Here is a 27,440-nt window from a genome sequence, read left to right as displayed (position 1 = left end):
AGTTCGAGGATAGCCTGAGCAATGTAGTGAGACCCTGTCTCAAAATGCTTTTGTTTTAAAAAGCAAGGGTGGGGAGGTAGCTCAGGGACAAAGCACGTGACTACCATGAACAAGGCCCTGGGCTCAGTCCTCAGAATTGCAAAAATAAAGAAGAAATGAAAGATGCATGGAGCTTCGCTCTAATTCTGAATATTAAGTGTTCTGAAGAAAATAAACCCCAGGGTTGGGACCCTCATGGGACTGGTTTCTGATAGAACCCCAGCAGCCAGAGTTATAATGGATGGGATGGGGTCAGCCCCTGAGATAGGGAGGAGTCATCAGGACTATGGTGGGAGCAGCTGAGAGGGTCCAAGTTCTACTCTCGGCAGATAATATTTGGGATCCAGGGAGAGTGAGGAGAGAGTCACGTTCCTGTCCCCTTTTTCCGGACCTGCCCTCTTTCCTTCCACCTCCCAGCAGCTCCTGCTAACCAGGAAACACCAGCCCTGGTTTCCTCCCCAGTGGCACCCACCTGTCACCATCAAGGGAAGGTCATGCAGTTCCCAGGCTGAGTTAGGGCTGAAGAGGGTTGGGATTCCAAGATGGAGAGAAGTTTCCTGTAGGTTTGGGGGTTGAAAGAAGAATAGGGATGAGACTGCAATTCAGGTTTCATTTAGGAATAGGGATGTGGTTGGAGTTAAGTATTGAAACAGTCTTCTCAAGACCCCAAAATGCACATGTCATCCCTACCCTGCCCCAAGCCAGATCAAACCTAGCTGTGACTCTTCTTGCCTTTGGGATAATACGATGTGCCTTTCATTCATTTGTCAGCAGATGCTAACTGAGCCCCTACGGTGTACACAGCACGTGCCAGACCCAGAGAATACAACAAAACTAAAACAAGCCCCTGAACTCCTGGAGTTTGTATACTAGTGAGGGAAATAGACAATAGTACTTAATAGTCAAATAAATTAAATAGTATGTTAAATGGTGACAAGGGCCAAAGAGAAGAACAAAGCAGAGAACAATTATGTAAGTACAAGGGTGTAACTCAGTGGTAGAGTGTTTGCCTAGCATGCCAAGGTGCTTGGGTTTGATCCCTAGTGCCACAAAAATATAAAAAAGAAGTGTGTGTGTGTGTGTGTGTGTGTGTGTCGGGGAGCAATTTTAGATATAGAGTGGCCAGGAAGAGCTCTTTGGGAATGAAATTTTTAAATAAAGACAAAGGAAGTGCTTCCTCCTACATTTGGGGCTTTGCACGTGCTTTTCCCTACTACTTCTTGGACTCAATTAAAGCCTCTTCTTTCTGATCTTAGCTTAATCATTACTTTTCCAAGGAAGGCCAAATTTAACTATTAGTGGCTCTCATAGCTCTATACCCAATATCTTTGATTGATGTCTGTTTTATCTACTAGATGAGACTGTCCAAATCTGATCTGGGTTTTTTTTGTTTGTTTGTTTGTTTGTTTTTTCCCATCTCATGGAATAGTACCTGTACCTTGGAGACTCTTTTTTTTTCATTGTAGATGGATACGATAACTTTATTTTATTTATTTATTTTTTAATGGGGTGCTGAAGATCTAACCCAGTGCCTCACATACACCAGGCAAGCGCTCTGCCACTGAGCTACAACCACAGCCCCTTTGGAGATTCTTGAAACATAATTCTTTTCTTTTTTTTTTTTTCCTTTTTTCTTTTTTGGTGCTGGGAATTGAACCCAGGGGCACTTTACCACTGAACTACATCCCCAGTCCTTCTTTTCTTCCTTCCTTTCTTTCTAATGTTGAGATACAGTCTCCCTAAGTGGCTGAGGCTGGCCTTGAACTTATGATGCTTTTGACTCAGCCTCCCAAATTGCTGAGATTACAAGCATGTGCCACCACATTCAGCTCTTGAAACATGATTCTTAATGGTTGGGGGCGGTGGGAGCTGGGGAGTAGTGATATGAACAAGATCAGGGTTAGGGACTGAATCATGGATGGGTTCAGAATTAGGGTGAAGATTCAGAGACGAAAGCTGGATTGGGCTAAGGGTGATTGTACTGGAAGTGATGTGAGCCAAGGGGATGGAGGGAGGGAAGGGAGAAACATGAAGATGAGGGTTATGCCTAAGTTCTGGCTGGCTGGCAGGCTTTCCCATTCCCCTGGCACAATGCAGTCCTGGGTTGAGGTCAGGAGCTGCCAGGCTGGTCAGGCCTGCCCTCCTGGGCTTTACTCAGTCACCCTGATGACTCTTGGGGGATGCTGGGAAACTGATTATGCAAATTTTCACATCAAGAGACAAATCACATGCAAATTCTCCCTTATCCTGGAGACTGTGCCTCCAGGGGGCTGCTAAAGTATAGTGAAGAGCAGAGTGTTGAAGAAGGAAAATTAGAGCTCAGGGACTTGGGGAACAGTACTGCCGGGCCCCTCTGGGATGCAGGGTCCAGGGGCATTTGGAAGGATAGACCCACCCTTAACCTTTCTACCCATTGGTAAGATGACTCAGCATGGGGGGGTAGGGAGGAAGCAGGTCACATAGGCAGCCCAGAGGACTGGGAAGGAGAGGGCTCTAAGGACACAGAAAAGAGGACCTAGGTGCACAAGAGGATGGGGAAAACCATCTTCCTAAATCATGACCCACTAGCAATAGGTCTTCTCTTAGTCCATCCCTCTCCCTGGGTCTGGTGGGGATATGGGTGGGGCCAGGGCTAGGGCTGAGGATGTGGATAGGATTAAGGATTAGGTATACGGATGTGATTGGGGCACTCCCCAGTTGTGACCCAAACGTGGACACATAACTCTGGGTAAGCACTCGCTGAAGAACTGGTTCTCCTGGAGCAGGGGTGGGACCCAGAGAGTATGAGAGGCCCCTGGTACAGACGCACACTCGCAGGGGTAGTTCATGTCACCCACCCACACTGGAAGCCAAGTCGTCACTGCTGGGACACCCTCTACCTTGCTCAACCCCATGCCCTGGAAGGCAGAGAGCAACTCCTGGGGCCCCACTCCCCTAGAACACAGAGGGGGGAAAAAAGCCTAAATTAGGTCACTCCCCTGCTTAAAATTCACCAGAGCTTAAAAGAGTGTTGTCGTTAAAATTAAATCCAAAGGGGCTGGGGATGTGGCTCAAGCAGTAATGCGCTCCCCTGGCATGCGTGGGGTGCTGGGTTCTATCCTCAGTACCACATACAAATAAAATAAAGGTGTTGTGTCCACCAAAAAACTAAAAATAAATATTTTAAAATTCTCTCTCTCTTAAAAAAAAAAAAAGAAAGAGAAAGAAATTAAATCCAAAGACTTTTCCATGGACTACATGACCATGTATGACCAACACATTTTTTTAGCCACCCTCCCTTCCTCTAAGATGTGCCCTTGCTCTCACCCTGACTTGGTATATAACACCATTCCCTGAAGCTTCTTCAAGAATATTTTGTGTTTGGCATCCAGGTCTCAGCTCCAGTGCAGCTTCCTCAGAGAAAGGAATTACTTACCTTAATTACCACACTTAATACTCCCCCCTCAATCACAATAGCACACACCACCTGGTTGTATCTCCCAACCGCTCTAGTCACCCCATGGAAGGATTTCTCTCAATGTGCCTCTTGGTGTGTTCTGTGTCCCTCCACCTGGAAGCTGGTGCAAGCAGGGATCCTGTCTGGGGCTTTTACAGCTGCTTCCCCAAGGTCAAGAACAGAGTTAAGGAGGCAGGAGCCAGGATGCAAGCAGATCCTAGAATGTCAATGCAGGAAGGGACTTTCCAGGTCTTTTTGTCCCGCCCATTTATCTGACATATTTGGGCCATCGACGTGGAGGAACTTGTTCAAGGCCATCGGGGAAAGGGGCTGGCGAGTTTCCCACTGTGCCAATCATCCTTCCAGATTGATCAAAAAGCATGGAGGGATCCAAAGTGCATGCTGGGAGAAACCCCCTATCTGACAGCGATCCAGCAGCCTGTCATGAGCCCCTTCCCCACATCCCATGTCCAGACATGACCAAAGTCAAGGCAGAAGTCTTGTGTGCAGCTGGGTGTGTCTTCCCAATAAACTTCCCTCCAAGCTGGCTTTCTGGGAAATTAGATTCCAGTGATCCACCCTGGTCCCTCCCTCTCCGGCTTGGGAGCATTTTTTAGGATGAGCATGACTTCCAATGGAACCTTTGTGCAGGATGAGAAGAGTTCATCATTTGGGGAGTCACCCTAGTGGGGCAGTGCTCTAGTCAAGACAGTTTAGGGGGTCCACATTTCCAGCTTTGACCACAGCCCAGATGGCCACAAGGGGGCACCACTGGGTATTTCTTAGTCCTGGTGATGGTGGTTAAATTCTTGGACTGAGATCTGCCGGTGAGATATCCCCCAAACCACTTCTTCATGTACAGAGGCACGGGGAGTCTCTTCTTCAAGCATCACAGATGCCAGAAATGAAAATTCAAACTTTAGTATAGGCAAAAACGTCCCCTGACCCTGCACACACACACACACACACACACACACACACACACTGTCCCAAAGACTGAGGGGGTTTGGTTGTATAGGGAGAAGAATGTGGGGTTAGAAGGGGATGGGGAAATGATGGACAGTGTGTTTTCCTGAATCTCTGGGACAACAGCTGCTCCAAAATTTCAGCATAGCAGGGGCTCTGGAGTGACAAATGAGTTAAAAAGCAAAGATCCAGAGCTTTTTGTGGAGCTGTGGTCATTAAGAGAACAATTTTGGGTTCCTTAAATGATGGCATCCCAGGCAAAAGCTTTGTCCATGTGAGGCTGAGGATTGGGAATCACCTGTACACCTATTATTTTTGATCCTAAAGCTGATTCCTCTACTGCCAGCACCATAGGGATAGAAGAACCATCACCCTTGTCATTGTTCAAAGACACTGTGACTCTGGCCAGAGAGAGGCCGTGACTTGAGATTGGTCAGGCACAGAGTCTGACTCAGGTGGACTGGGTATGAGGTCTAGGGAAGCAGGAGACAAGAAAGGTGTTGGGCACTTGTGGAGAGATGTGGATGGCTGATTGAGGGTTGTACAAATCTCTGTTTTTAAGAGATGAATGACTAGAAGGGAGGAAAATCAGACTCTCCAGACCTTGGTCATTTTGGTCAGGAGAGGCTATGTTATGCTGCAATAACAAACAATTCCAAGATTTCAATGGCTTCACCCAACAAACATTTATTTATCATTCAGTTCCATGTCCAGCTCACTCAGCAGGACCTCTGCTCTAGTCCTTTGGACACATGAACTGCTGCAAGTGCCATATCAACATGTGCTTCCAGAATGGTGAGGCAGAGAGAGCTCCGGAGGACCTCTACTCCAACCTGAAGATAACTACACTTCTGCACATAATTCAGCCAAAACTCATCTCGGGACTCCACCCATCCACAAGAGGACCAGGGGTGAGTCTTCCATGTGTCCAGGAGTAGAACTGGATTTCAGTGGTAACACCAACAAGTACCACACCCAGAAGCTCGATTTTGAGTCTTTGCAAAATGCCCATTTTTTTTTCCTACCAGTATCTTAAGCCCAGATATTGTTCTAAGAAGTGAAGGCAGAAATACAGGGCTCAGTTGGCTGGTTAACTGAGCTGGCGGGTGGGGGCAGTTCTTGTCTCCAAGATAACCCATGGATTTGCAGCTGCTCTACCATCACCTAATACACACACACACACACACCCCAAAAATGAAATGAGAGCCAAATATGTTAGCTTTTATTGAACTTAATAGGCTCAAAGACAAAAAAAAAAAAAACTGGATTAGATTGAAGTAGGATGAAAGAGAGTGAAACCACATACACACCCAGGGGCCTGTCCCCTAGAACTGCAGTCACTCCAGGTGAGTTGGGCTCCTATTCTTCCTCTCTCCTTAAAGGTACTAGGAGGGGACCACAGGACAGATCCAGGCACACATCCCATCTGTGTCTAGTTTCCAGACTCTTCCAGAGAGGGAAGCTGGGTTGGTTGGTCCTAGCCATGGAGACAAGGGGAATCGAACAGCCACAGTATGAGAAAGAGGATGGGCATAGGGAGGACTGGGAAGGAGAGATTGGGAACCCAAGCTGGGCATCCCAACGGGAGGAGGTAGATTCCCACAAGAGACTGGAACAGGAAGTGCCCAAAGTAGGGCAAGGGGCACAAGAGTTCCTTCCTTTTCTAGAAGTCTATTGTGCATTTGGCTTTAGTCAGCGGCTTCCCCCCACACACACACACACTGTTATCCCGATCCCTCACAATTCATGGCCCATTCATATGATTCTAGAGCCATCTTGGCTGAAAAGGTCCCCATTTGCGGAAAAGAAGGTTCAGGCTGAGAACAGGGAGGATGGAAGGGTCTGGAAGACCCTGAGAAACTTGACTTCCTCAAGCTTTGATCTTCCTTTCTTCTGGGGTGGTCTGAGGAAGGGGTTAGATGGAGACACTGTTCTCAATGAGAGGAGGGTCCAGGTAAGCATAGGGCAGGGGCAGGCTTTGGTTCCGCTCCCTGATATCTTTTGAGATCTGAGCCAGGCGGTTCTGGAAGGTGGCAATGCTCTGGCGTGGGACCTCCTCAGTGAAGTGTTCATCCGGGTAGGTGCCCAGAGGTCTCTGGGAAAAAATACAGAAGACAGGTCAGAATGATGTTCAGATGGCATGAAGGATAAAGAAGGATCACATGTGGCAACCCTCGCGGTCACAGGCACGACCCCATGATGGCCATTGCGAACAAACCCTTCAAACCACCACCTCAAATCATCACTCCATACAGCCTGACTTCATACAGCCTTCCAACACCCAGAGCCCACAGGGTATAAGAGACAGATTTGGGAGCCAGCCAACTTAAATTCAGTGTTCCCTCTGCTGACCTTTTGTGTGTGACTTTGATTCTTTGAGACTTAATTCCTGCATCTCAAAGTGGTTGAATTGAACTAGATATTCTTTAAAGTTTCTTTCCAGTGCCCTGAGCTGTTCTTTGAAGTAGAAGAGCACAATCATGTTCATCATGCAACTGAGATAAGCATAGACATACTTCATCAAATAGATCCAAGAATACAGCCCCTGAGAACAACCAGAATCCTGATTGTGAGGCATCCTCACAATGAACTGACATAATGGAAATTTTGCCAACACAATCACCATGACACTGTCACACTTTATGACATGGCTAACCACTATCAAGAAATGTCACCAGGAGGGCTGGGGTGTTAGCTCAGAGGTAGATGCTTGCCCCATGTGAATGAGGTTCTGAATTTGATCCCTAGCCCCCAAAAAGAGCAAAGAAAAAATATATTACAATGAACAATAACCTTTAGTGTCAATGCCACCTGTGTGCAGAACTGTCCCTCCCTCCACATCACTTCATACAAAAAATAGTGCACCAGCATAATGCCCAGGCCCAGCCTCCTAACAAGCACACTCATCCCGCCTGATATAACCTTCATACAAACTGGCTGTCAGTACTACTCATGTTTTAAAAATTATTTTTCTTGTTTTTATTGCTCTGATGAAGCTCTTCAGATCAGTGTTAAATAATAGCAGTAATAGTGGGCATTATTTTCTCATCCCAGATTCTAATGAGGAGACCTCTATTATTTCATCATAAGTTTTCCCTCCCCGTCTCTCCCTCCCTCCTCCCCTCACTGAGGATCAAATCCAGGGCCTCACACATGCTGGGCAAGTGCTGTATCACTGAGCTACATCCCCAGTCCCACCATTTTCTTTTTTTTTTTAATATCTTTATTTTATTTTTATGTGGTTCAGAGGATCAAACCTAGTGCCTCACACATGCCAGGCAAGTGCTCTACCTCTGAGCCACAACCCCAGCCCCCACCATTTTCTTAAACATATTTTTATCAAAAACTCCTTCAGGGGGAGGTAGAGCATTTGCCTAGCATACCTGAGGCACTGGGTTCAATCCACAGCATCACATAAAAAATTAACAAATAAAATAAAGGTATGATGTCCACCTACAACTAAAAACAATTTTTTTAAAAAACTCTTCAAAAAAAAAGTACATGTATAAAGACATGAATTGGCGTGAACATACTTTATATACAAAGATATGAAAAATTGTGCTTTATATGTGAATAAGAATTGTAATGCATTCTGCTGTCACATATTTTAAAAAATAAAATCAATTAAAAAAAAAACCTTCAAGGGGTTTCATTTGACACTGAGTTTTTATTAAAATGTTTTTCACATTGATCAAATGCTTTTTTCATCATATATTGAAATGATTATATGGTATGCTTCTTTGTTAATGTAACAAATTACATTGCTACATTTCTTAAGGTTGAACCAACCTTTCATTCCTAGAATAAAGGAGACTTTGTCATGGCACATTATTGTTCTACTAGACATTATGGTCTTCACTGGCTGATATGTTTTTCAGATTGTGGTAGCTGAGTGGAAGGAGTTTATAATTTCATTTTCTTAATAACAGCTAACATGTAAAGCACTTTACATGCACCATTACAAGGGTACATCAATCTTAAGACAGGTACTCTTACCATGCCCACTTGACAGATAAGGAAATTGAGGCTTAGGGAAGACAAATTATATATTTGAGGTCACATAGGTGGTAAGAAACAATCTGAGACTGGAGCCCTCTAATGAGACCCTCCTCTCTTCTCAAAGATTGCTGTCTTAGGCTGGGTTGTGGCTCAATGGTAGAGCATTTGCCTCACATGCATGAGGCCCTGGGTTTGATCCTCAGCACCACATAAAAATAAAACAAATACAAATAAAGATATTTTTTAAAAAGATTGCTGTCTTTGGGGGATGGCTTTGTAGCTCAGTGGTAGCACGTATGAGGCACTGGGTTCAATCCTCAGCACCACATTAAAAAATAAATAAATAAAATAAAGGTGTTGTTTCAATGCAGAGCTAAAAAATATATATTTAAAAAAATATTATTACTTTGCCCATCTTGGAGTCAGAGTTCTATAATTCAGTGAAATTATTCAGGAGGCTTCCACCTTTTTCTATGCTTTCAAGCAGTTTGAATGACTTAGGAAGAACTTGTTCCAAGAGATAAGATCTTTTACAAACTTTTTTTTAATATTTATTTTTTTAGAAGTAGTTGGACACAATACCTTTATTTTGTTTATTTATTTTTATGTGGTGCTGAGGATCGAACCCCAGGGCCTCGTACATGCTAGACAAGAGCTCTACCACTGAGCCACAATCCCAGCCTCTTTTACAAACTTACACTTAAAACTTACACTTATATCTGGTTTTCATCTCTTCCAAAGTTTCAATTGCTTACATTCTCCTAGAAAAATCATTTCTTTCATCTAGATTTCCAAGTTTGCTTGTATAAAACTGTAAGCAAGTATACCAGCCAATGAAGGCCAATAGTGTATATAGTAAAACAATAATGTGCCGTGATGGAGTCTAGTTTATTCTAAGAAGGAAAGGTTGGTTCAACTCTATGAAATGTAGCAATGTAATTTGTAATCAGTACTTTCTTATAGTTTGAAAACCTCTGGCCAGATGTGGTGGCACATGTCTGTAATCCCAACAGCTCAGGATGGTGAGATAAGAGGATCTCGAGTTCAAAGCCAGCCTCAGCAAAAGTGAGGTGCCAAGCAACTCAGTGAGACACTGTCTATAAATAAAATACAAAATAGGGCTGGGGATGTGGCTCAGTGGTTGAATGCCCCTGAGTTCAATCCCTGGTACCCTAAAAAACAACAACAAGACTCTGCATTCCCTTCCCCATTCCTAATGTTGTGTATTTAAGTTCTATAGCTTCTTTATATTATTGATCTTTTCAAAGAACCAATTTTATGTCTTATTTACCAGACTGATATGTAACTTCTAAAAGTGTATCATAGTCACCAGATGAACTGAACACAAAAATACAACAGGCTGTATTCAAAGTCTGCTTCCTAGTTAAGTGATTTGGAGCAAATTTCTTAATCTCTCTGAACCTCAGTTTTTCCCCCATAAATGAACTACCATCTATTGAACATTTATATGCCAGCACTACACTAAACACTTTAAATATAGCTACGATTTATTTTGTATTTTAAGACAGTGTGTGCAAAGTATCTGATATAATGACTAAATGATGGATCCTCAGTAAGTGACAGCTGCTATTACTGTCCTTATAAGTTTCCAAGTTAAACTTCTCACTGGCTTATGAGGAAGGAACCCTCCACCCTCATCCTCCTGCCTACTCATTCTTCTGGGAACAGAAAAAGGCAAGATTCAGGGACAAGATCCTGCCATTCCTAGGATAGAAGATGGTTGGTTAAAACTTGCTAGGAAGGGCTGGGGTGTAACTCAGTGGTAGAGTGCTTGCCTAGTATGCTTGAGGCCCTGGGTTCCATCCCTGGCACTGAAAAAACAATTGTTCTTAGTTAGGGGTTGTGGCACCTGCCTGCTCTAGCTACTTGGGAAGCTGAGGCAAGAGGGTTCAAGGTCAGCCTTGAACAAAGCAAGATTCTGTCTCCAAAAACAAAACCAAAACTTTCTAGGGAGATAAAATATTTGCAATCTTTCTACCACCGAATGGAGTTAAGCATGAGAAAAAGAAGATGTTCACGTGTCAGAGAAGAACTTGTGAGCAAGACTTGGAAGGCAGAGTCATGACTGATAAAATAATGTGGGAATAGCAATGACAGCAGTGGGTGATTAAAGGGCTACTCATCTGGCCTCTGATACTTAACTGCCTCCTCTCTGTCTCCTGAGTCTACAATTGTCCCTGTCACCCATTCACATGGCCACAGAAGCACCCATTGCTAAAGCAAATTGAGTCATGTCATATCTGGTTTAAAGCCTTTGAGTGACCCCCTTATTGTCCATTTTCCTCTGAACGAATATTCTGCAAAGACCCACCTTCCTCTCCACCTGCCATCTTGCTGCACTAAACCATAATGATCCTACAAACACATCAGTGGAATCTCCCCTCCACTCCTTGCATGTATCCTTCCCTCTGACTAGAAACCAACCCTGCCCCTCCTTTGTCTATCTGTCCCACAGGTTTCAGCTTCGATGTCACTTCCTCCAAGAAACTTTCTCAGGTTCTCCTAGACCCTGTTAGCTTCCACAGGGCCCTATCTTTACTTTGTCCCTAAACCCTAAAGCTCATAGACAAGGTACCTGTGGTTGCCCACCAGTATCTGGCACACTGCTCAGGAAGTACATGTTAAATGGAGGAGTTAACATGTGTATACTTCCTACAGCCCTTCTTCATTTACCCATGTCTCCTCAACTAGACCACAGGTTTCTAAAAGGCAGGAAAGTCCTCACTCAATTTTAAATGCCTGGCACTCAATGCTGTGCTGACACATGGGAGGTACCCAAACATTTTTGTTTAATATTTGGGAGAATGTATGAGTAACAGATGGGTGAGGGAAAGATTGGATGGATAGATGGATGGATGGATGGATGGATGATGGATGGATGGATGGATTGGTAAACTTCTGAATTAGATGGAAGTTGTAACACAGCCACTAAACTGGTATTTGATTTAATGTGTGTCTTTGGGGGAATCAATCACTGCCCACCTTCTCCACAGCCCAGGCCCTGCAAGACCCACTCCTTATCCACGCTACTATATACACACCTGGTCCTTGGGCTCTTGGCTGACCAACCAGAAGAGGAGAAGGTTATTACAGGTGATGTTCACTTCTGGGAGGGTATCCAGGTAACTTTCCAGGGTGGTGGTCCCTTTGGTCTGAGGTGGGGGTTGCCTCATGGATGAGGGAGCATTGGGCATCCAGGCCCCAAAGTCATGCTGTGGAGACACCCACCCCAGTTGGATCAGCTGGCCAGAAGATGAGGACTAGCTTCCTCTTCATCATTGCCAATCCCACCTCCACCATCCCAGGTCTTGCTGTTGGGAAATTAGGGGATTGTGGAAAATCCCAGGAGTGGGACAGGAGCCCAGCTCACCACTTGTCATTCCCTACCAAATGTTCCAGGACTGGGTGGGGTGAGTCACCAGGGAGGGAGGAGGACCTAGAGAGTAGGTAATCCTAGAAAAGGGCCTTGGGCTGTCATGCCACAGAGCCAACCTGATTCTCCACCTGGTCCAGTCCTGACCAAGATAGGAGCCCACAAACTCTACTCCCAACATAACTCTAACTTGAGTCTCCACTGTAACCCTGGACCTAGCTCCACCCAGCCATCACCCATCACTGGCCCAGTTGCCATTCCAGCCCCAACCCTGATCATAAAATCACCCAAACCTGATCTTCCCATGCTTTCAACCTGAACATTGGCACCAAATCCATTGCCAAGCCTAACACACCTTTAATGAAGCTTGCTCTCTGCAACCTTACCTGCCCACTATTGACAGCAGCGTGCTGGGCGGAACAGTTGAAGATGATTGCAGTAAGGTACTTCACCAACTCTCCTGGTGTGCACAGGCAGCTTGGGAAGCCTGGGTGTGGAGAGGAAAGGAAGAGGGTGGGAATGGGAGGGACTGAATTCCTAGGGGCAGTTGAGGGCAGGAGCCCATTGCAAATGGAGAGTAAGGACTTGGACATGGACCACACCTGTCTTTAGACTAAGATTTTGGATGGGATGAGTTAGGGATGGCCATCACCAAGGTCTGTGGTTTCTGAAGGGGGTCTAGATAGGAGCTGGGTGCTGAGATGGGAAAAGAAGATGTTTGATTGACAGGGTTCATGATGAAGCCAGGTTCAAGCCCAGCACCAAGCTGCCTCTTTCTGACCTCTAAAACTCTGCAGCCCATATTAGCACTTAATGACTTAATTTACTCAATTTACCAAGATCTGTCCAAGCACCCCATAATAGATCATCTTCTGCTTGGTAGCAGAAACAGATGACCACCAAGTGTTATTTAAAAGCACAGAGTGATGAAAGAAGAAAGAAATATCTAAGGCCAGGATTTGACTCTTGAAGGAGAAGACAGCTAGGATGAAAATAGGCACTGGGGCAACAGTGGTTAGGAAAGACCTTCCTGGAGGAAGAGAAGGGGGTCTCCCAAAGTTGAGGGATGACAGAAGCTGGGCACAACAGTGCATGCCTGTAGTCCCAGCTACTCAAGAGGCTGAGGTAGGATTGCTTGAGCCCAGGAATACAAGGTCATCCAGGGCAGCATAGCAAGACACCATCTCAAAAATGAGTAAATAAAAACAATTTGAAAAGAACTGGCAAAGATGAGTAGGTGCAGTCTGCACGCCTGTAATTGCATGACTCAGGAGTCTGAGGCAGGAGGATTGCAAGTTCAAGGCCAGCCTTAGCAACTTAGCAAGGCCCTGAGCAACTTAGTGAGACCCTGTCTCAAAATATAAAATAAAAAGGGCTGGGGATGTAGCTCAGTGGTAAAGTACCTCTGGGTTCAATTCCTAGTACCAAAAAAATTGTGTGTGGGGGATTAGCAAAGATGGAAGCCCTATCAGAGTTGGAGGGAGAAGAGCTCAGCCCTCTGTCCTCCTCTCTCTACCATACTAACCTCACCCCAGTCTGTGGATTTGCCCAGCTCCCACTCACTGACAACTCCCAGATTCACATTCCTGGCTCCTGAACTTGACCTAGCAGTGGGCATAAACCTGCAGCTGCTTCCCTAATGTCCCCCCATCTCCATGGCACCTCCAACCTAACCATGCAAAACCAAATGCTTGACTCCCCCAACTCTCCATCCTAGCCCTCCCTCAGTGGTTCCCTTTCGGCACAGGGGGTTTTTACAACTGTGGGTTCAACCAAACTTAGACCAAAAATATCTGGGGGGGAAAAAAAACAACAAACTTTTTTTTTTCTTTTCACTATTCCCTAAGACATAGTATGACAACCGTTTACATAGCATTTACACTACATTAGGTATTAAAAGTAATCCAGAGATGATTTAAAGTATGCATGAGGATGTGTGTAGGTTCTATGCAAATACTATACCATTTCATATGAGGGACTGGAGCATCTGAGGATCTTGTCTCTGTGGAGATTCTGGAACCAATCCCCCTTGGAAGAGACAACTACATTCTTTATCCAGTTGACAAGGTCAAAACATGTGCATTTGCTCCTGTTTTTATCTCATACCATACATATTGGCAAAGATTTTCAGAATCTCATCTCTCTTCAATCTCCACCACTACCCAATCGCCATCATCTCTCTCCTGGATGAATCCCACTAGTTTCACCTTGTCCAGCCAGTTTTTTACATGACAGCCAAAGTGATCATAAATCAGAGATTGGTGGTGTAACTTGGTTGTAGAGCACTTGCATAGCATGCTCAGGGCCCTAGATTCCATCCTCAGTACCACAAAAAAGAAAAAGAAATCATAAATCAGATGATGTTGCCTTTCACTAGAACCTTTTAACCTCTCACTCACCTTATCATGGCCCTAGTTGATCTGGCTCCCATTCCTTCTCTTTTCCTTCTCAACTTTTCTTCTTCTAACTCCACTCCAGCCACACAGGCGTTCCTGATAGCCCTCAAAAACACCAACAGGCTCTAGCCTCAGGGTATCTGCATTACTATACCTCTATACCTCTGCCTGCAAACTTTTTTTTTTTTTTTTTGCTACCAGGGATTGAATCCAGGGGGTGCTTAACCACTGAGCCACATTCCCAGTCCTTTTTATTTTTTATTTTGAAACAGGGTCTCACTAAGTTGCTTAGGGCCTTGCTAAGTTGCTCAGGCTGGCCCCCAAATTGCAATCCTCCTGCCTCGGCCTCCTGAGCCACTGGAGTTATAGGTGTGCACCACCGTGCCCACTTGGACTAGTTTTTAAACAGGAAAAACAAAAATCAAACAAAAGGTAGGGTGGAGAAGCAGATCAGGATGACTCCTATCAACATTAGGTTGGCAGAACACCAGGAAAGGTCACCTTTTAAAAAATCCAAGTAACATGTGGCTGTCACCACCTTAACCTAGAAATCACTGTTGGCATCACTACCACTGAGACAATCTGACATCAAACACCTCCCAGGATGATGCAATGCAGAGGACACAGCATCACCTGAGAAATATTCTTGCCAAAAAATGTACAACCTTTATGTATTTCTTCCAGTTTACAAAAAAACACAGGAGACAAAGGAACAAGATAAGTGACATCAAGAGAAAACCATGAGAGAAATTTGGAAGGTGAGACATTGTGCAGAACAACTAGTCTGGGCTCTTCCCTGAGGCCATGTCATATGATTTTAAAAAGCAGCAGGGTGGCTGGGGATGTGGCTCAAGTGGTAACGCGCTTGCCTGGCATGCGCAGGGCACTGGGTTCCATCCTCAGCACCACATAAAATAAAAATAAAGATTTTTATCCACTGAAAAATAAATATTAAAAAAATTCTCTCTCTTAAAAAAAAAAAAAGCAGAGGGGGAAGCGGTGCCCTTCTGAGTTAAAAACAACTTTAGAGGCAAAACTAACAAAATGTGTACCATGTGATCCTCGATTGATTCCTGAATCAATGGAATCAACTGGGGGAAAACTGGACAGGCAGAGAAACTTGAATGTGGACTAGATGTGGGGCAATGTTGGAAGTTATTGTCAGTTTTATAAGTGTAGAACTGGGGGGTGTAGCTCAGTGCTTACCTAGGTGCTTACTATGCATGAGGCCCTGCGTTCAATCTCCAGGAGGGCAAAAAAGAGAAATTAAGACAGTCTTGTGGTTTTGTAGAAAAATGTTATATTTTAAGAGACATATTAACTAGGGTGAAATAGGATGACTATAATTTTCTTGCAAAAGTTCCATCAATAAACAAAAGCAACAGATTAATAAGAAATAGTGTTGCTGAATCTGGCAAATGGGCAAATGGATGCTGATTATACTATACATTGCTATATGTTTGAAAAAAATTTTGTTGTTATTGTTTAAAAAAAAAAGCAGGGGCTGGGGATGTAGCTCAGTGTTAGAGCACTTGCCTAGCAGGTGTGAGACCCTGAGTTCAATCTCCAGTACCACAAAGAAAAAAAGAAGCTCCAAGCCTCATCCCATCCCAGATAGAACTGCAACAGCTATTCTCTCCATATGAAGGTGATCTGAGACCACCTCTCCTCCCTGGGTCTCCAAAGACAGGAACTCTACTGTGTGGCCACCAGAAGCAGTAAGCCAGCTGAAAGCTATAACCCTGCTGAGAGAAGTCTCAGGCTGGGCTGAGAAAATTGAAGGATGGACATTGGAACCATTTTAACCCAAGCAAGGTAAGAAGTTCCTCTATAAAGGGTGACAGTGGGATGCCAAAAAGAAAAGTCCTTCAGAGAGGGGGAATATAGGATTTCTGAAAATCAGTCACAGAGGAGAAATAGAAGAGCTCATTCCATCGCAGAGGGGTAGAAAGAGAAGTCAGAGAGCCAGGGCAAGCCAAATTCTGGGATGGGGAGACTGCTGGATTTCAGAAAGAAGTAGGAGTGTCAGGAGGCCATAACCTCCCTGGAGCTAATGGAAGATTAAAGAAATTAGGGTGGTGTGGGGGCATCTGCTTGGCATTGAGTTTAAGGAAAGGAGGTTGAGAGGCACCACTGGTGTTGGTGGTTGAGTCCTTTCAGGCAGTGCCAGAAGACAGGGGACAGCTAAGGTTAGGTGACAAATGTTAGTCAGGAGTCAGGCAACAACAAGACCAACCCACACCGTGAAGAAGTTTGTGGCCACAGGAAATGAAGAGACATTGGTAGTTGGCAGGAACACCTGTCAGGACAGGCATGAGAAGACATGAGAGAAGGTTCGAGAATCCTTTTAAGTCAGAGATGGCTCCTACCACTGCATGCTGCACATTGACAACGTTCAGAGTTCAGTAAGTGAAAGTGAATGGATGAGTTTGTATAAAGGTGGAAGGATCAGAATTCTGCCTCTGTAAGCTTCTCTGAACCTATTTTCTCATCTGCTAAGTGAGACAGTAATAAATAAGAATTTGTTAATGGAAGCCGGGAAGCCAGAGGGAGAACTGGATCATCAAGAACCTGTAGGGGTTTGGGGTGGGGATGGGAACCGACAAGGAATACCTGAGCTCTCCCGGTTCAGGAACGCCTGAGCAAAAATCTCACCGACCCAGGCCTGCAGCTCGGAGTCCTGCTGCACCGACGCATCACTGGGATAATAATAGCCCACGATTTCTGAGACAAAGCTGCAGGAAAGAGATGCTGATGCCCCTGAAGTGACCTTGAGCCCAAGCCTAGCCAGAACACCAAGGTCCACTGCTGCTTAGGTTGGGGAGAGGCAGGCTGTCAGAGTCCATTGAGAGTCCCCCAGTGTTTGGGGGAGCTCAGTGGGGACCTGAGGGCCCAAGTACTCCCTGAAGTATCATTCCTGTCCTGAGTCACAGAAACTTTGGTCCTCCTTTCTGCACAGGGTCCTGGGGGAGAATGCACCAACAGCCTCAGGTTGCATCCTCCTCCTCATTCACCATTCGGGAGGGAGCCTGCCTGTTGGGAGGTCACAGCTCTCCTGAGCTGTTGGACAAAGTCTTGACCTCTGACTCCTCTGGACACCCCCTTTCCTTTCCCTTCATCCACTGCATTCACTACACTCAATACCTTTCTAGCGGCCATTTCACAAGGCACCCCAATTCCAATTCTTCCCTAGTCTGGAGTCTGAAAATATCTGGAATCCCCAGCCCCAAGGGTCTCAACTGGAAGGAATACACAGGGGCCCCACACTGCCCAGACACAAGGAGCTAAGTCTGGAGGGGCTGATGGGTTGGGACCCCACCTCTCAATGGCCGCCCAGATCTTCAGGCCATCGTCTCGGTAATAGTAATTGGGGATGGTCAGGACGCCACGGGCCCGCAGACTATCAGGAAGGCAGAAATTGGTGTAAGTGAAATGGGCCAGACCCGTGCTCATGAGGTAGAGGAGACCGCGCCTCCCGATGGACGTGACCTGCAGACACAGAACAGTTTGGCTCTCAGGCTTGCCCAAACCCCACCCCAGGGCCTGGATAAGAGATGGGGCTAGCGACTTGACCCAGGGAGGGGCTTCTGAGGTTAGCCAAACCCTCCACGACCATAGATCAGGCATCCAGATGGGCCTCCCTGACACAAGCTGCCCAGGTTGCAGCCCCGCTACGTACAGAGGGAAGATCCTGAGATATTTGATAACTAAAAATATGACCTAATAGCCAGGGAGGTAGGAGCTTGACTGGGTGAGGTCAGATGAGGGTAGTGCTGGAGCTGGAGGTCTATTGCCTAGAGAACCGTGGCTTGGGGTGGGGGTGGAGTCTTAGTGGGGACCCCCCAGATCTCCACTGCTGTTTATTCCACTTTGAGATTTCGTGGGAGAATTGGCAAATGCGGACGGTTTATAAATCCGGCAAGTTGGAGACTGGCGCAGAGGGGCGGGGCTTGTGGAAAGCAGCCAGCCGGGTTGCGGAATGGTTCCGGGCTGAACAAAGCTTGTGGGCGGGACAAAGCATACTCAAGGGTGGGGCCTCAGAGCTGCGGCAGGGAGGCTGCACCTTGTCCACCAGGCCTTCAGGGTTGAGCAGTGTGGCCCTTGCGATGGTGTTCACTTGCAGGGTGTAGCGAGTGTGGGGAAGCAGGAGCTGCGAGTGGAAAGAGGTCACGTGAGCCAAAGATAGGGGGGGGAATGCCACCCGGGCCCCACCCCCTTCGGCCCTACCCCGCTTTGCTACGGACCTTGTAGACAGGATGGCAGAGTGGCAGCTGACGTAGCGTAGCCATGGAGAAGGCCTCACACAACAAATGCGTGCACAAAAAGTGCGTGTTGTTTTCGTGCACCAAGAACTCAGAGTTGCGTACCCACGTCTTGGCCAGCAGCCAGTCCCAGTCGGAGTCAGTGGGCAGAAAGATGGGGCTATTGGGCCCCGGGGTCTGGCTGAGCTGCACTCAAGAGTAAGGAGGAGGCGAGACTCGAGACTGTCCTCAGGGGGCCCCAACCTCCGAAGCCCCATCCTCAGGCTCACCTGGATGGCCAAGGGCAGCAGCGCCCCCTGGGGGTTGAGCCACAACAGACAGAGCGGGGCTGCCACATACTGCTGGCGGCCATTTAGACAATGGACTGGGGCCTCCTCCAGGATCCAGTAGTCCGCTAGGAAGATGTTCCCCCTCTGGAGAAGGCGCACGGAGGTTTAGCATACCCTCCCCACCAGTGCTCACCTTCCCTCTCCGTTCTCTGCGTACCTCAAGGAGGAGCTGATGTCCCCATTTCCAGCCTCAGCAATTCTTGGTGCCTGCACTTATGGCCAAGTGGGTAGCCATAAACTGGGTACCGCACCCTTCCCAGAATGTCCGGAATGAGGTCGAGGTGAGTCTGTCTTTGAGCAATCTCTCACCTGGCCTCTCGACTTGGACAAGCCAACATCCTCTCCTCCTCCCCACCATACCTGGTCCTTCTACTCTCTCAACTCAGATGTAATTCCCTTCTGAAGTCTGACCTCTGTATATCCAACAACAGCAAATCAACACTCAAAAAAAAAATTAACCAACGACATCTCTAACCTTCTGGACAATTCCTGAGGGCTTGGCTGCCCTAGAGAGACTGAATCATTGTTACTCCTACATTCTTGAAGCTCCTAGTCCTTCATTATTATTTCAACTACCTCTGTTGGCCCTGCTATTGACCTGTCCTAAAGCAGCTTTCTCTCAGCACCAGAGATCTTGGAGTTCCCCGACAGTCCTCAAACCATCCCAAGCCTATCTGGCTCTTGTCCATATCTGCTCTGCTTGAACAAGCTGCAGGGCCCAGGGCTGTGCAGAAGCTGAGGCTCACAGGCCTAGGCCATTCCAACCTTACCCTCCACACACACCCTTTGTCCATCATGGCAACCCACCCATGTCCCACTTATTAGGCCCACTGCTAAGTTCCTCACCAACCTCTAACTCTGTTTGCAGGCAGGTGCCTGGTCCCAGCAAGGGGGCCACCATGTCATTGGTGACTGGCAGCTTGCTGGGCAAGCTGGAAAGGCAATGGAGCATGACAGGATTGACGCCATTCAGGTACTGGTACCCGAAGAAGTTGTCCTCACACCAATGCTCTGTGACATACTCTAGGGGAGCAAGAGAAGGGACCAGTAGGTCTCAAAACTACTTCCCTAGGTCCTGGTCCTGCCCAGCCCTTGTTCATTCTTAGGTTTGTCTTCCAGCGACTCTATGAGGTAGGTACAATTACATCTTCAATTGAATGCTAGATACAGAGGGTCAGAGGGATGGAGTGACTTGTCCACTTGAATGGTAGAGCAGGGATTTGAACCTAAGACTTTCTGAACCCAAAGCTCAGAACACCTGGTAGCAGGAGTAAGGAGGTGAACTGTGTGCCCCTGATCAAGATCAGAACTCCTAAATGACCATGAACCTATTTGGGGAAGACAGTGTCCCTCTATTCTCACTTCCCTATTCTTATGTCCTCCTCAGAGGAGAATCTGGAGGATATCATCAGTGGAACCAGGAGTTTCTCCCACTTGAATCCAGCAGTCTCCCTGGGAGAACTGGGAGAGGACTGTGTCCCAGGAAGGGGAGGAAGAGGTCTGAATGGGAGGTAAATTGAAGGGTGGGCATCCCCTGCCTAGCTCTGCACACCTGAGGTGAAGGTCTTGTGGCACCAGAAGATTTTGTGGATGTCATCCAGCTTTTTCCAGGAGCCCTTGCGGTCCAGCAGCCCTCGTATCTTCATGCCCAAGGACCTTAAGGATGGGGAAGGTGAGAGTGAGGCCTGGGGTCTGTTGGGGGCCACCGTGTTCCTGCCTGGAGAGAACTGACAGAGTCATTTCCCAGAGTCGAACGTGCTTAATAATCTGCTTGGGAGAAAAAGTCTAGGTGTCAGTGAGGCTCTGTAGCCTGGCGGGTACCTGGTTCAAAAGCAAACATCCCTGGCAGGGATGCAAAAGTGTTGCCCTCGCCCCAGATACAGAAAAGTCATGCTCACTGGTACTTTGACCTGCTTTTCTTTTAACCTTCCTTCTTGTCCCAGATCCTCACTGGCTCCCCTCTGCCTAAAGAACAAAGCTCCAAGTGCCAAGCCTGAGTAGTCCATGAAGCTTCCCATCAGTCAGTTTCAATCAACCTTTCCAGCTTTTTCTGTGCACTAGACAAGGCCAACCAAGGCCTTGAGCTCCTGAGCTTAAGTGATCTTCTGGCCTCAGCTTCATATGAGTATCTGGGACTATAGGCATGGATTACCACACCTGGCTCAAAGATGAACATTCTACAATGGACTAGTAAAAGTGGAATTGGCAAGCTGAGAGGACTTTGTGTAAATGTGTATACTGTTTAAATTTTTTTATAGTGAACATTATTTTACAATCAGAGGGGGGAAAATGCTTGAGATTAAATTCCCCTGCCTCTGAACTTCATTCAAGCTGGGCCTCTCCTAAAAAGCCATTTCCTACATCTCTACCTACTATGAGATCTATCTGTTCTGCTAGGTGCATCTCTGATGTGAAGTCCTTATGAAGTCTTGCCTGACTCAGCTTCCCCAAAATATGCCTTGGGTCTTGCACGAAACACCCACTATCGCCTGCATTCATTATCAACATAGTGTGTGTCAGGGGGGTGGGGTATATATTTCACCCCCATTAGACTGTGAGCTTTTTAGGGCAAGACTCAGTCTGTATGCCCCAAGATACCCAGCTTCTAATAAGCACTCATCAAGTGGACTGAACCAAAAGAAAGGGAATGGAGCATGGAACTGGTCGGCTTGTGGCAGTCAATAAGTTAGCCCACATAAGGACATTGATGTGCCAAAACGAATATGAGCAACTGGGGAAGGCAGAGGGGAAGGAGGGATTCATGACCACCTGGACTCACTAAGCACTTGCTCATTCATCCCACAAATATTTGCTCAATGCCTGCCAATCAAAACCCAGAAGATGAAAAAAACTGGCAGGAAGGTAATCATGAAAGCAGAGGCTAAGGAGGCAAATAAAGGGGAGGGAGAGAGGGAGAGGGAGAGAGGGAGAGAGGGAGAGGGGGAGGGGGAGGGAGAGGGAGAGAGAGAGAGAGAGAGAGAGAGAGAGAGATCTTTCCTTTCTTAGGGCCTGCCACAAATTTCTTTCACAACACTCTGAAGTCACCCCATGCTCAATTCCCTGTAAACTCCTGGATGGAGCAAAACATCAGCTCCCTTGTCCCTCTGACCCTTCTCTGAGCCCCAGAATGGTGATTCCAGTGGATTCCTGGACCCTTTTCTGCCTAAACCTGCATATCTGAGAACCAACGAAAGGACTCTTTCTGCCTTCTCAGATGCTCCTCTGGTCCCTAGTCCTAACTGGGACTCTCAAGGTGTTCTTGTCCTGAAGGCCAAGCCAGGACACACTGCCTACACACTTCAAGCACTGCACACACTCCAGAGTGTCCACTCCCCTGCCTCTGCACTCCCTTCCGTCTATTGCTTTTGTAAAGAATCATCCTGGATACAGAGGTTCAAGAGATGGAGGCCCAGCTCCTTATCCTGGCCTTCTCTGGAAGGCCACATACAGCCCCTGCACAGGTGACCAACTAAGTCTCCCGTTCCTGCCAAAGCTGTTGGCTTACTGTCCCCAAACTAGGTTTGACAGGACCCACCTATTCTCCCCCATCTCTCTCCCCAGCCTGCTTCAACCCCACCTCTTTTCCCAAAAGGAACTGCCCGGACTCAGCTGACCCCTCTCCTCTCCAGGAACCCAGAGGGTTAACTGGATTCCAGCCATATCACACTTAGAGTTCCAGCTATTGACTTAAACTGCTGACTCCTTTGATGGCTAATTAACTGCATGAATGCCTCCTTAGTGACCCTGTGAATTCCTCCCTCCAAAGGCTGTCTCTGAATACTACTACTAAGGAAAATCTATTGAGAGATTATTATATGCTGGATGTCTTACTTAAGGCTTCTCAAAATCTATGAGGTAGGGATAATTTTTTCTCCCCTGTGGTCCTGGATATGGAAGCCAGGGCCTTGCACATTCTAGGCAAGCGTTCTACTGCCTGAGCTCTGTCCTCAGCCCCTTTTCACTTCATTTTGAGACACAATCTCAGTAAGTCACCCAGGCAGCCTTGAAAAAATGATCCTCCAGCTTCAGCATCCCAAGTAGCTGAGATTACAGGTGTGTGTCACCACACCCAGCATTATTGTCATTTTACAAGTGAGGAGATTCTTTAGAGTCTAAAGTAGAAATCAAGGACACATAACTAGAAAGTGTTGGTTTTGGGATTTGAGCTGGAGGTGGTCTGGCTCCACCTACTTAGAGCTTAAGGACTAGGCTTCTATCCTGCTCAATGGTCTCACCAGTATCCCTCAGTCCACAGTCAGAGTAGGTGCTCTGAGAGGGGCAGAGGTGGCAGAGAGTGGGGAGACTGAGAGATAAGGAAAAGGGAGGTGGGGAACAGGTAGAGGGAGCCTGGGATCAGTGGGAGATGAAAATGGAGGGCAGGGAGAGGTACTGGGTCAAAGATGTGAGATGTGCATCAAAGAGGTGGGGCAGAAGGGACAGCAAGCAGGAGTGCAGAGAGGGCAGTGGCCTCACGCAGGGATGATATTGAAGATCAGTGAGGTGGTCTTGGTGGCTGAGTATCGAATATTGGGGTCCATGTGCAGCAGGGATGGGATGTCAATTTTCATGGGGAAGCCAGGCAGGTAACGATTCCCAGGGCTGTGAAGAGATGGTGGGAGGAGGAAGGACAGAAACTAATCAGTAGAACATGTAACCCATTCCCCTTAATTACCTCACTCAGTCCTAACCTCACATCTCCCCTCACTCCTGGCTCCCCCCTTGCCCTCTCTACTAGACCCCTCGGGCCCATCCCTGGTCCCCCTCTGCTCCTGATAAACTGTATTTGTTATAGACTCCTCCTTCTAGGCCACTCGGCCCCCATACTCCCAACTTTACACCCCTCCACCTCCTTCCCAAGCCCTGGCCCTCACCTGTCTTCCTGCTCTACATAAGGTGTCGTTTTGGTTAAGGCAAACTTCTTGTCTGACTCCATCTCCTCAAAGCTGCTGACATCCACCATTCGAGGAAAGCCAGGGGCATAGATCTTCCAGCTGCCCAGAGAAAGCCCAGAAGTGGCAGATCAAACTTGGGATAAACAGAAGCTTTAGCTTTTAAAATATGACTTCAGATTAAAACTCCAGAAACCACTCACTTTGGGGGCAAGCAACAGAGAATTGGAAATTTCTCAATGAAGGCACTGGGCTTCAGATCTGGATAGGATTTTTTTTTTTTTTTCCCAATGCTAGGGATTGAACCCAGGGCCTCAAGCATGCTCAACACATGCTCTACCACTAGGCTACATTCCAAGTCCTTTTTATTTTTATTTATTTTTTTTTTATTTTGAGACAGTGTTTCCCTAAATTGCTCAGGCTGGCCTCAAATTTGCAATCCTCCTGCCTCCGCTTCTGTAATTGCTGGGATTATAAACCAGTGCCACCATGCCTGGCTTGGGGTTAGATTTAAATGAGGTTCTGATCAGAATTGGGCCCCTGAGGTTAAAACCCATGTCAGAGTTAGGAATGATCTGATTAAAGCCGAAGTCAGAATACAGATGGGAAAAAAAGTCAAATTAGCCCACCCTCACCGGTAGCATTCTTGTCGGGCTTGGAGCTCCTGTTTCCTGTGATCCAGAAGAAGGGGAAGGGAGTCTTGACAAATAGTTTTTGCTGCAGGGAATGAAAATTATTCTTCATATAAGTCTCTTTTCAAATAACACCTCCTCCTACAAACATAGCCTGCACCCCCTAACACCTGAGCCCAACCTCATAGCCATCTTTATGTGCATTATGTGGGGAATGCTCCCATGTTCTTTATGCACTCATCAGGGATTTGAGTCAACTACATCCCCAAATTATAACACTTTTCTAACTTTTTCCTTTAAAAAAAAATCATCTCTAGACTGTAGTCTCTTTGGAGGCAGGTCACATTCTATTCATTTTTTTGTATTCACAGCATCTGGCATGGCCCCAGTCACCATGCATATAACAGGCACTTGGGAAACAACTAATAAACAAATATATTTGTGGATTAATGGATGCACTGTGCGGAAGGATGGCATTTCATAGTGAAGCCTATGAGGCCATGTTCATTCAACTACCCTTGACCTGGAATATCATCACTCATCCCTGACACTCATCTCAACAAACAGAGCAGCCTGCTGTTTCCTCTGTGGAGATGCCAGCTCTGGAGTCAGGAGGGACTCAAGCCCAATATCCTTGAATGGACCCCACAAATTCAACAAGGGATTCAAACCCACCTCTCAGGGATTTCATTCATTCACTCTAGAAAAGCTAAAAATGGGGGACTGAGACTCTCCAGCTACAGTCTATACATTCAGGGCTTCTCCACCTATTGAAACCTAATTAGCTTGCTGGTTCCTTCTGGGTTCCAGATGAATTATTTAAGAGTGCAGATGGAGGCTGTGGAACACAAATTGCTTAGCTGTGTGTGTGTGTGTTTGTGTAAGAGTGTATGTCTGTGTGTGCCTGCAGAGGAGTAAATATTGCCCAGAAAGACTTTGCATTTCAGGGTATTAATAGCACATTTTTCAGAAAACATCTTCGTGGAAGTGCAGTTCCTAATCCCATCCCTATGTCATACATCCTGCACACAGGGAGCCACCACCCTTAATCCCAAAGATGCCTTCTGGAGTACAGAACAGCCCTACCCGCTGGCCCACCTGTTCCTGGCCGCAGCTCCATGGTGCAGTAGCCCTCAATCCACTGATAACAGGGGAAGTGGATAATGGTACCATCTGGGGCAGTGACACAGATGCGGCTGCAGTACCAGGAGTCCTTGCGGAAGAAAGCGTAGCGCTCCTTGTGAAGGCGCAGCAGCAAGATCTCGCCCAACTCTGCTGGGCAGCGCACCTTGTACTTCTGTACCTGGAGTGACCAAGGGAGCAAGCTGGTGAAAGGCAGGTAACTGGCAAGGCCAACCTTGCACTCTACAAGGTGCATCCACATCTCGGCTTATGCCAATTTATAAACCTGAGCTGCTGCTGACCCACGCAGTTCCTTTGGAATGAGAAAAATGCAGCCCCTCATCCAGGTAGAAGCAGGGGATGTGTGAGCAGAGTTGGCACTGGATTTCCCTAGCCACCTTGGTTGGTAGGACACACTAACGTAGGCCACTAGCAAATAACCTTGAGACTGATGACGGCAGGCGATCTGCTCTAGAGAAGGGAAAACTGGCTCAGAGAGGGAAAGAGACTTGCCCAGAGACCACTGTCCATTATGGAAGGAGCCAGGAAGCCTCTGCCTGTACTCTTTCCTCTGTACCGTAGTGCCTGGGTAAGGTTTATCATCCCAGAAAAGAGGTCAAGCATCCCAGAAAAGAGGCGAGCATCCCGAGTTCAGCAAAAACAGGAGAGTCCAGCAGGGATAATCATCCCCTCCCCTCCTTCAGGGTGCCTGCGGGCCCTTCCCCTCAGAGGTTTTTCTCTTCCTCCTTTGTACTTACTGATCCAGAGGCGAAGTCCCTGCCCACTCGATCCAGCCTCTGCTTTGGACTCTCACCACACGTGCCCACCAATGTGGCAGAGATGTTATCCAGTGTGCCCGCCTTCAGGTAGGGACCAGTGGTCACACACAGGCGGTACACTGCCATGGTGGGAGGAAAGGAAGAATGCCCCAGGCAACGCTGGCCACAGCAGCAAATGGCCTGGAGGAGGTGATCGACAGTCGCCGCAGGGTGGGATGCTGAGGGCTAGGGGCTAGGGAAGGGTAGGCCTGAGGAAGGTCCCAGCTCTCTCTGGGATGCACCTGCTTTCCTCTCTCACCGAAGATTCTGGCTGATGGATTGGACTTCCTTTCCCCGCCCACAGACTTGCACCCTAATATTTGTTTGCTTGCACAGCCGGTCCCTCTGGCTGGCTCACCCAGATGAATATCAGAAGCCTGGGTCCACTGGGGAGGGAGGAACAAAGTTAGGGAGGAATGATGCCTATATCATTGGAACATTGTTCTTCTCCTGGGACTCAGGAGACTCGACTGATCCCTGGGGCCTTTATATACCCGCTCCTCAATTTCCTCCAAGACCCTTTTCTCCTATCTCCCAGACAGAACTGAGCACAGAGGATCCGAATTCCTACACGTGAATCATCCCTGTGAATCACTCAGTATTCACAGGTGAGCCGCTTACGGTCATAAATCACACGTGACTATAACCACTTGCAGGTGAGTCGCAGACTCATCCCAGCATAGCACACCACGGGGAGGTCAGCAAAAGCTCTCCAACCACTCCGCACACTCAGCTCTATCTCCAGCCTTTGGCACACCCGATCTCAGTTTCTCCCTTGGAAAAGGGCCGATGGAGAGAATAAAATAGAGTCCTAGTGCACAGCATCTAAAAGCCTCAAGTGGCATTCTTTTCGCTCCTGGTTCGCCCTCAGATTGCCGCCGGTGGGCGGGAGCCTGGGAGCCTGAGAGCCCGAGATTTCCAGGATGCAGGTCACAGGGGCCAAAGAGGAACCTTTTGGGAAGGAAAGGCTGTAGCCCGCAGCGGCCCCGCGCGGCCAGTCCGGGCATCTAAGGTTTCAGACTCCGCGAAGCTCCAGGCGGAGTTTCAGCCTTTAACAGCGTTCTAAAGAAGGAAAGTGAAAAAAGTTCAATTAGCTGCTGGTGCGCCACAACCATTTTCTCCAAGTGGGTGTCAGGGTCCTTTGCCTAAAAGCACACA

At 47.2% G+C, this 27,440-nt stretch overlaps 1 protein-coding gene and 1 long non-coding RNA gene across 2 annotated transcripts; one reads left to right on the top strand and one right to left on the bottom strand.

Moving 5' to 3' along the window:
- Positions 1-5,120: 5,120 nt before the first annotated feature.
- Positions 5,121-26,548, bottom strand: Aloxe3 (arachidonate lipoxygenase 3). Its single transcript, XM_046422157.2, has 15 exons — positions 26,223-26,548; positions 25,441-25,645; positions 24,346-24,427; positions 23,693-23,812; positions 23,295-23,420; positions 20,374-20,477; positions 19,672-19,844; positions 18,762-18,905; positions 18,475-18,678; positions 18,294-18,380; positions 17,550-17,719; positions 16,844-16,965; positions 12,221-12,321; positions 11,503-11,673; positions 5,121-6,536 (listed from the first exon to the last, which is right to left on the bottom strand). Exons 1-15 carry the CDS (start codon positions 26,367-26,369, stop codon positions 6,357-6,359), a joined length of 2,136 nt encoding a protein of 711 aa, XP_046278113.1. The 5' UTR covers positions 26,370-26,548; the 3' UTR covers positions 5,121-6,356.
- Positions 18,846-21,146, top strand: LOC124077674 (uncharacterized). The gene is made up of 4 exons (XR_006846700.2): positions 18,846-19,102; positions 19,690-19,794; positions 20,209-20,493; positions 20,765-21,146. It is a non-coding gene; the product is annotated as an uncharacterized LOC124077674 (long non-coding RNA).
- Positions 26,549-27,440: the final 892 nt, after the last annotated feature.

Source organism: Marmota monax, unplaced genomic scaffold (genome assembly GCF_021218885.2).
Source record: "Marmota monax isolate L192 unplaced genomic scaffold, Marmota_monax_Labrador192_F-V1.1 WCK01_AAM20220418_F8-fsc00243, whole genome shotgun sequence".
Lineage (NCBI taxonomy): Eukaryota > Metazoa > Chordata > Mammalia > Rodentia > Sciuridae > Marmota > Marmota monax.
Note: the sequence above shows the minus strand (reverse complement) of the source record. Positions and strands in the feature narration are given on the sequence as shown.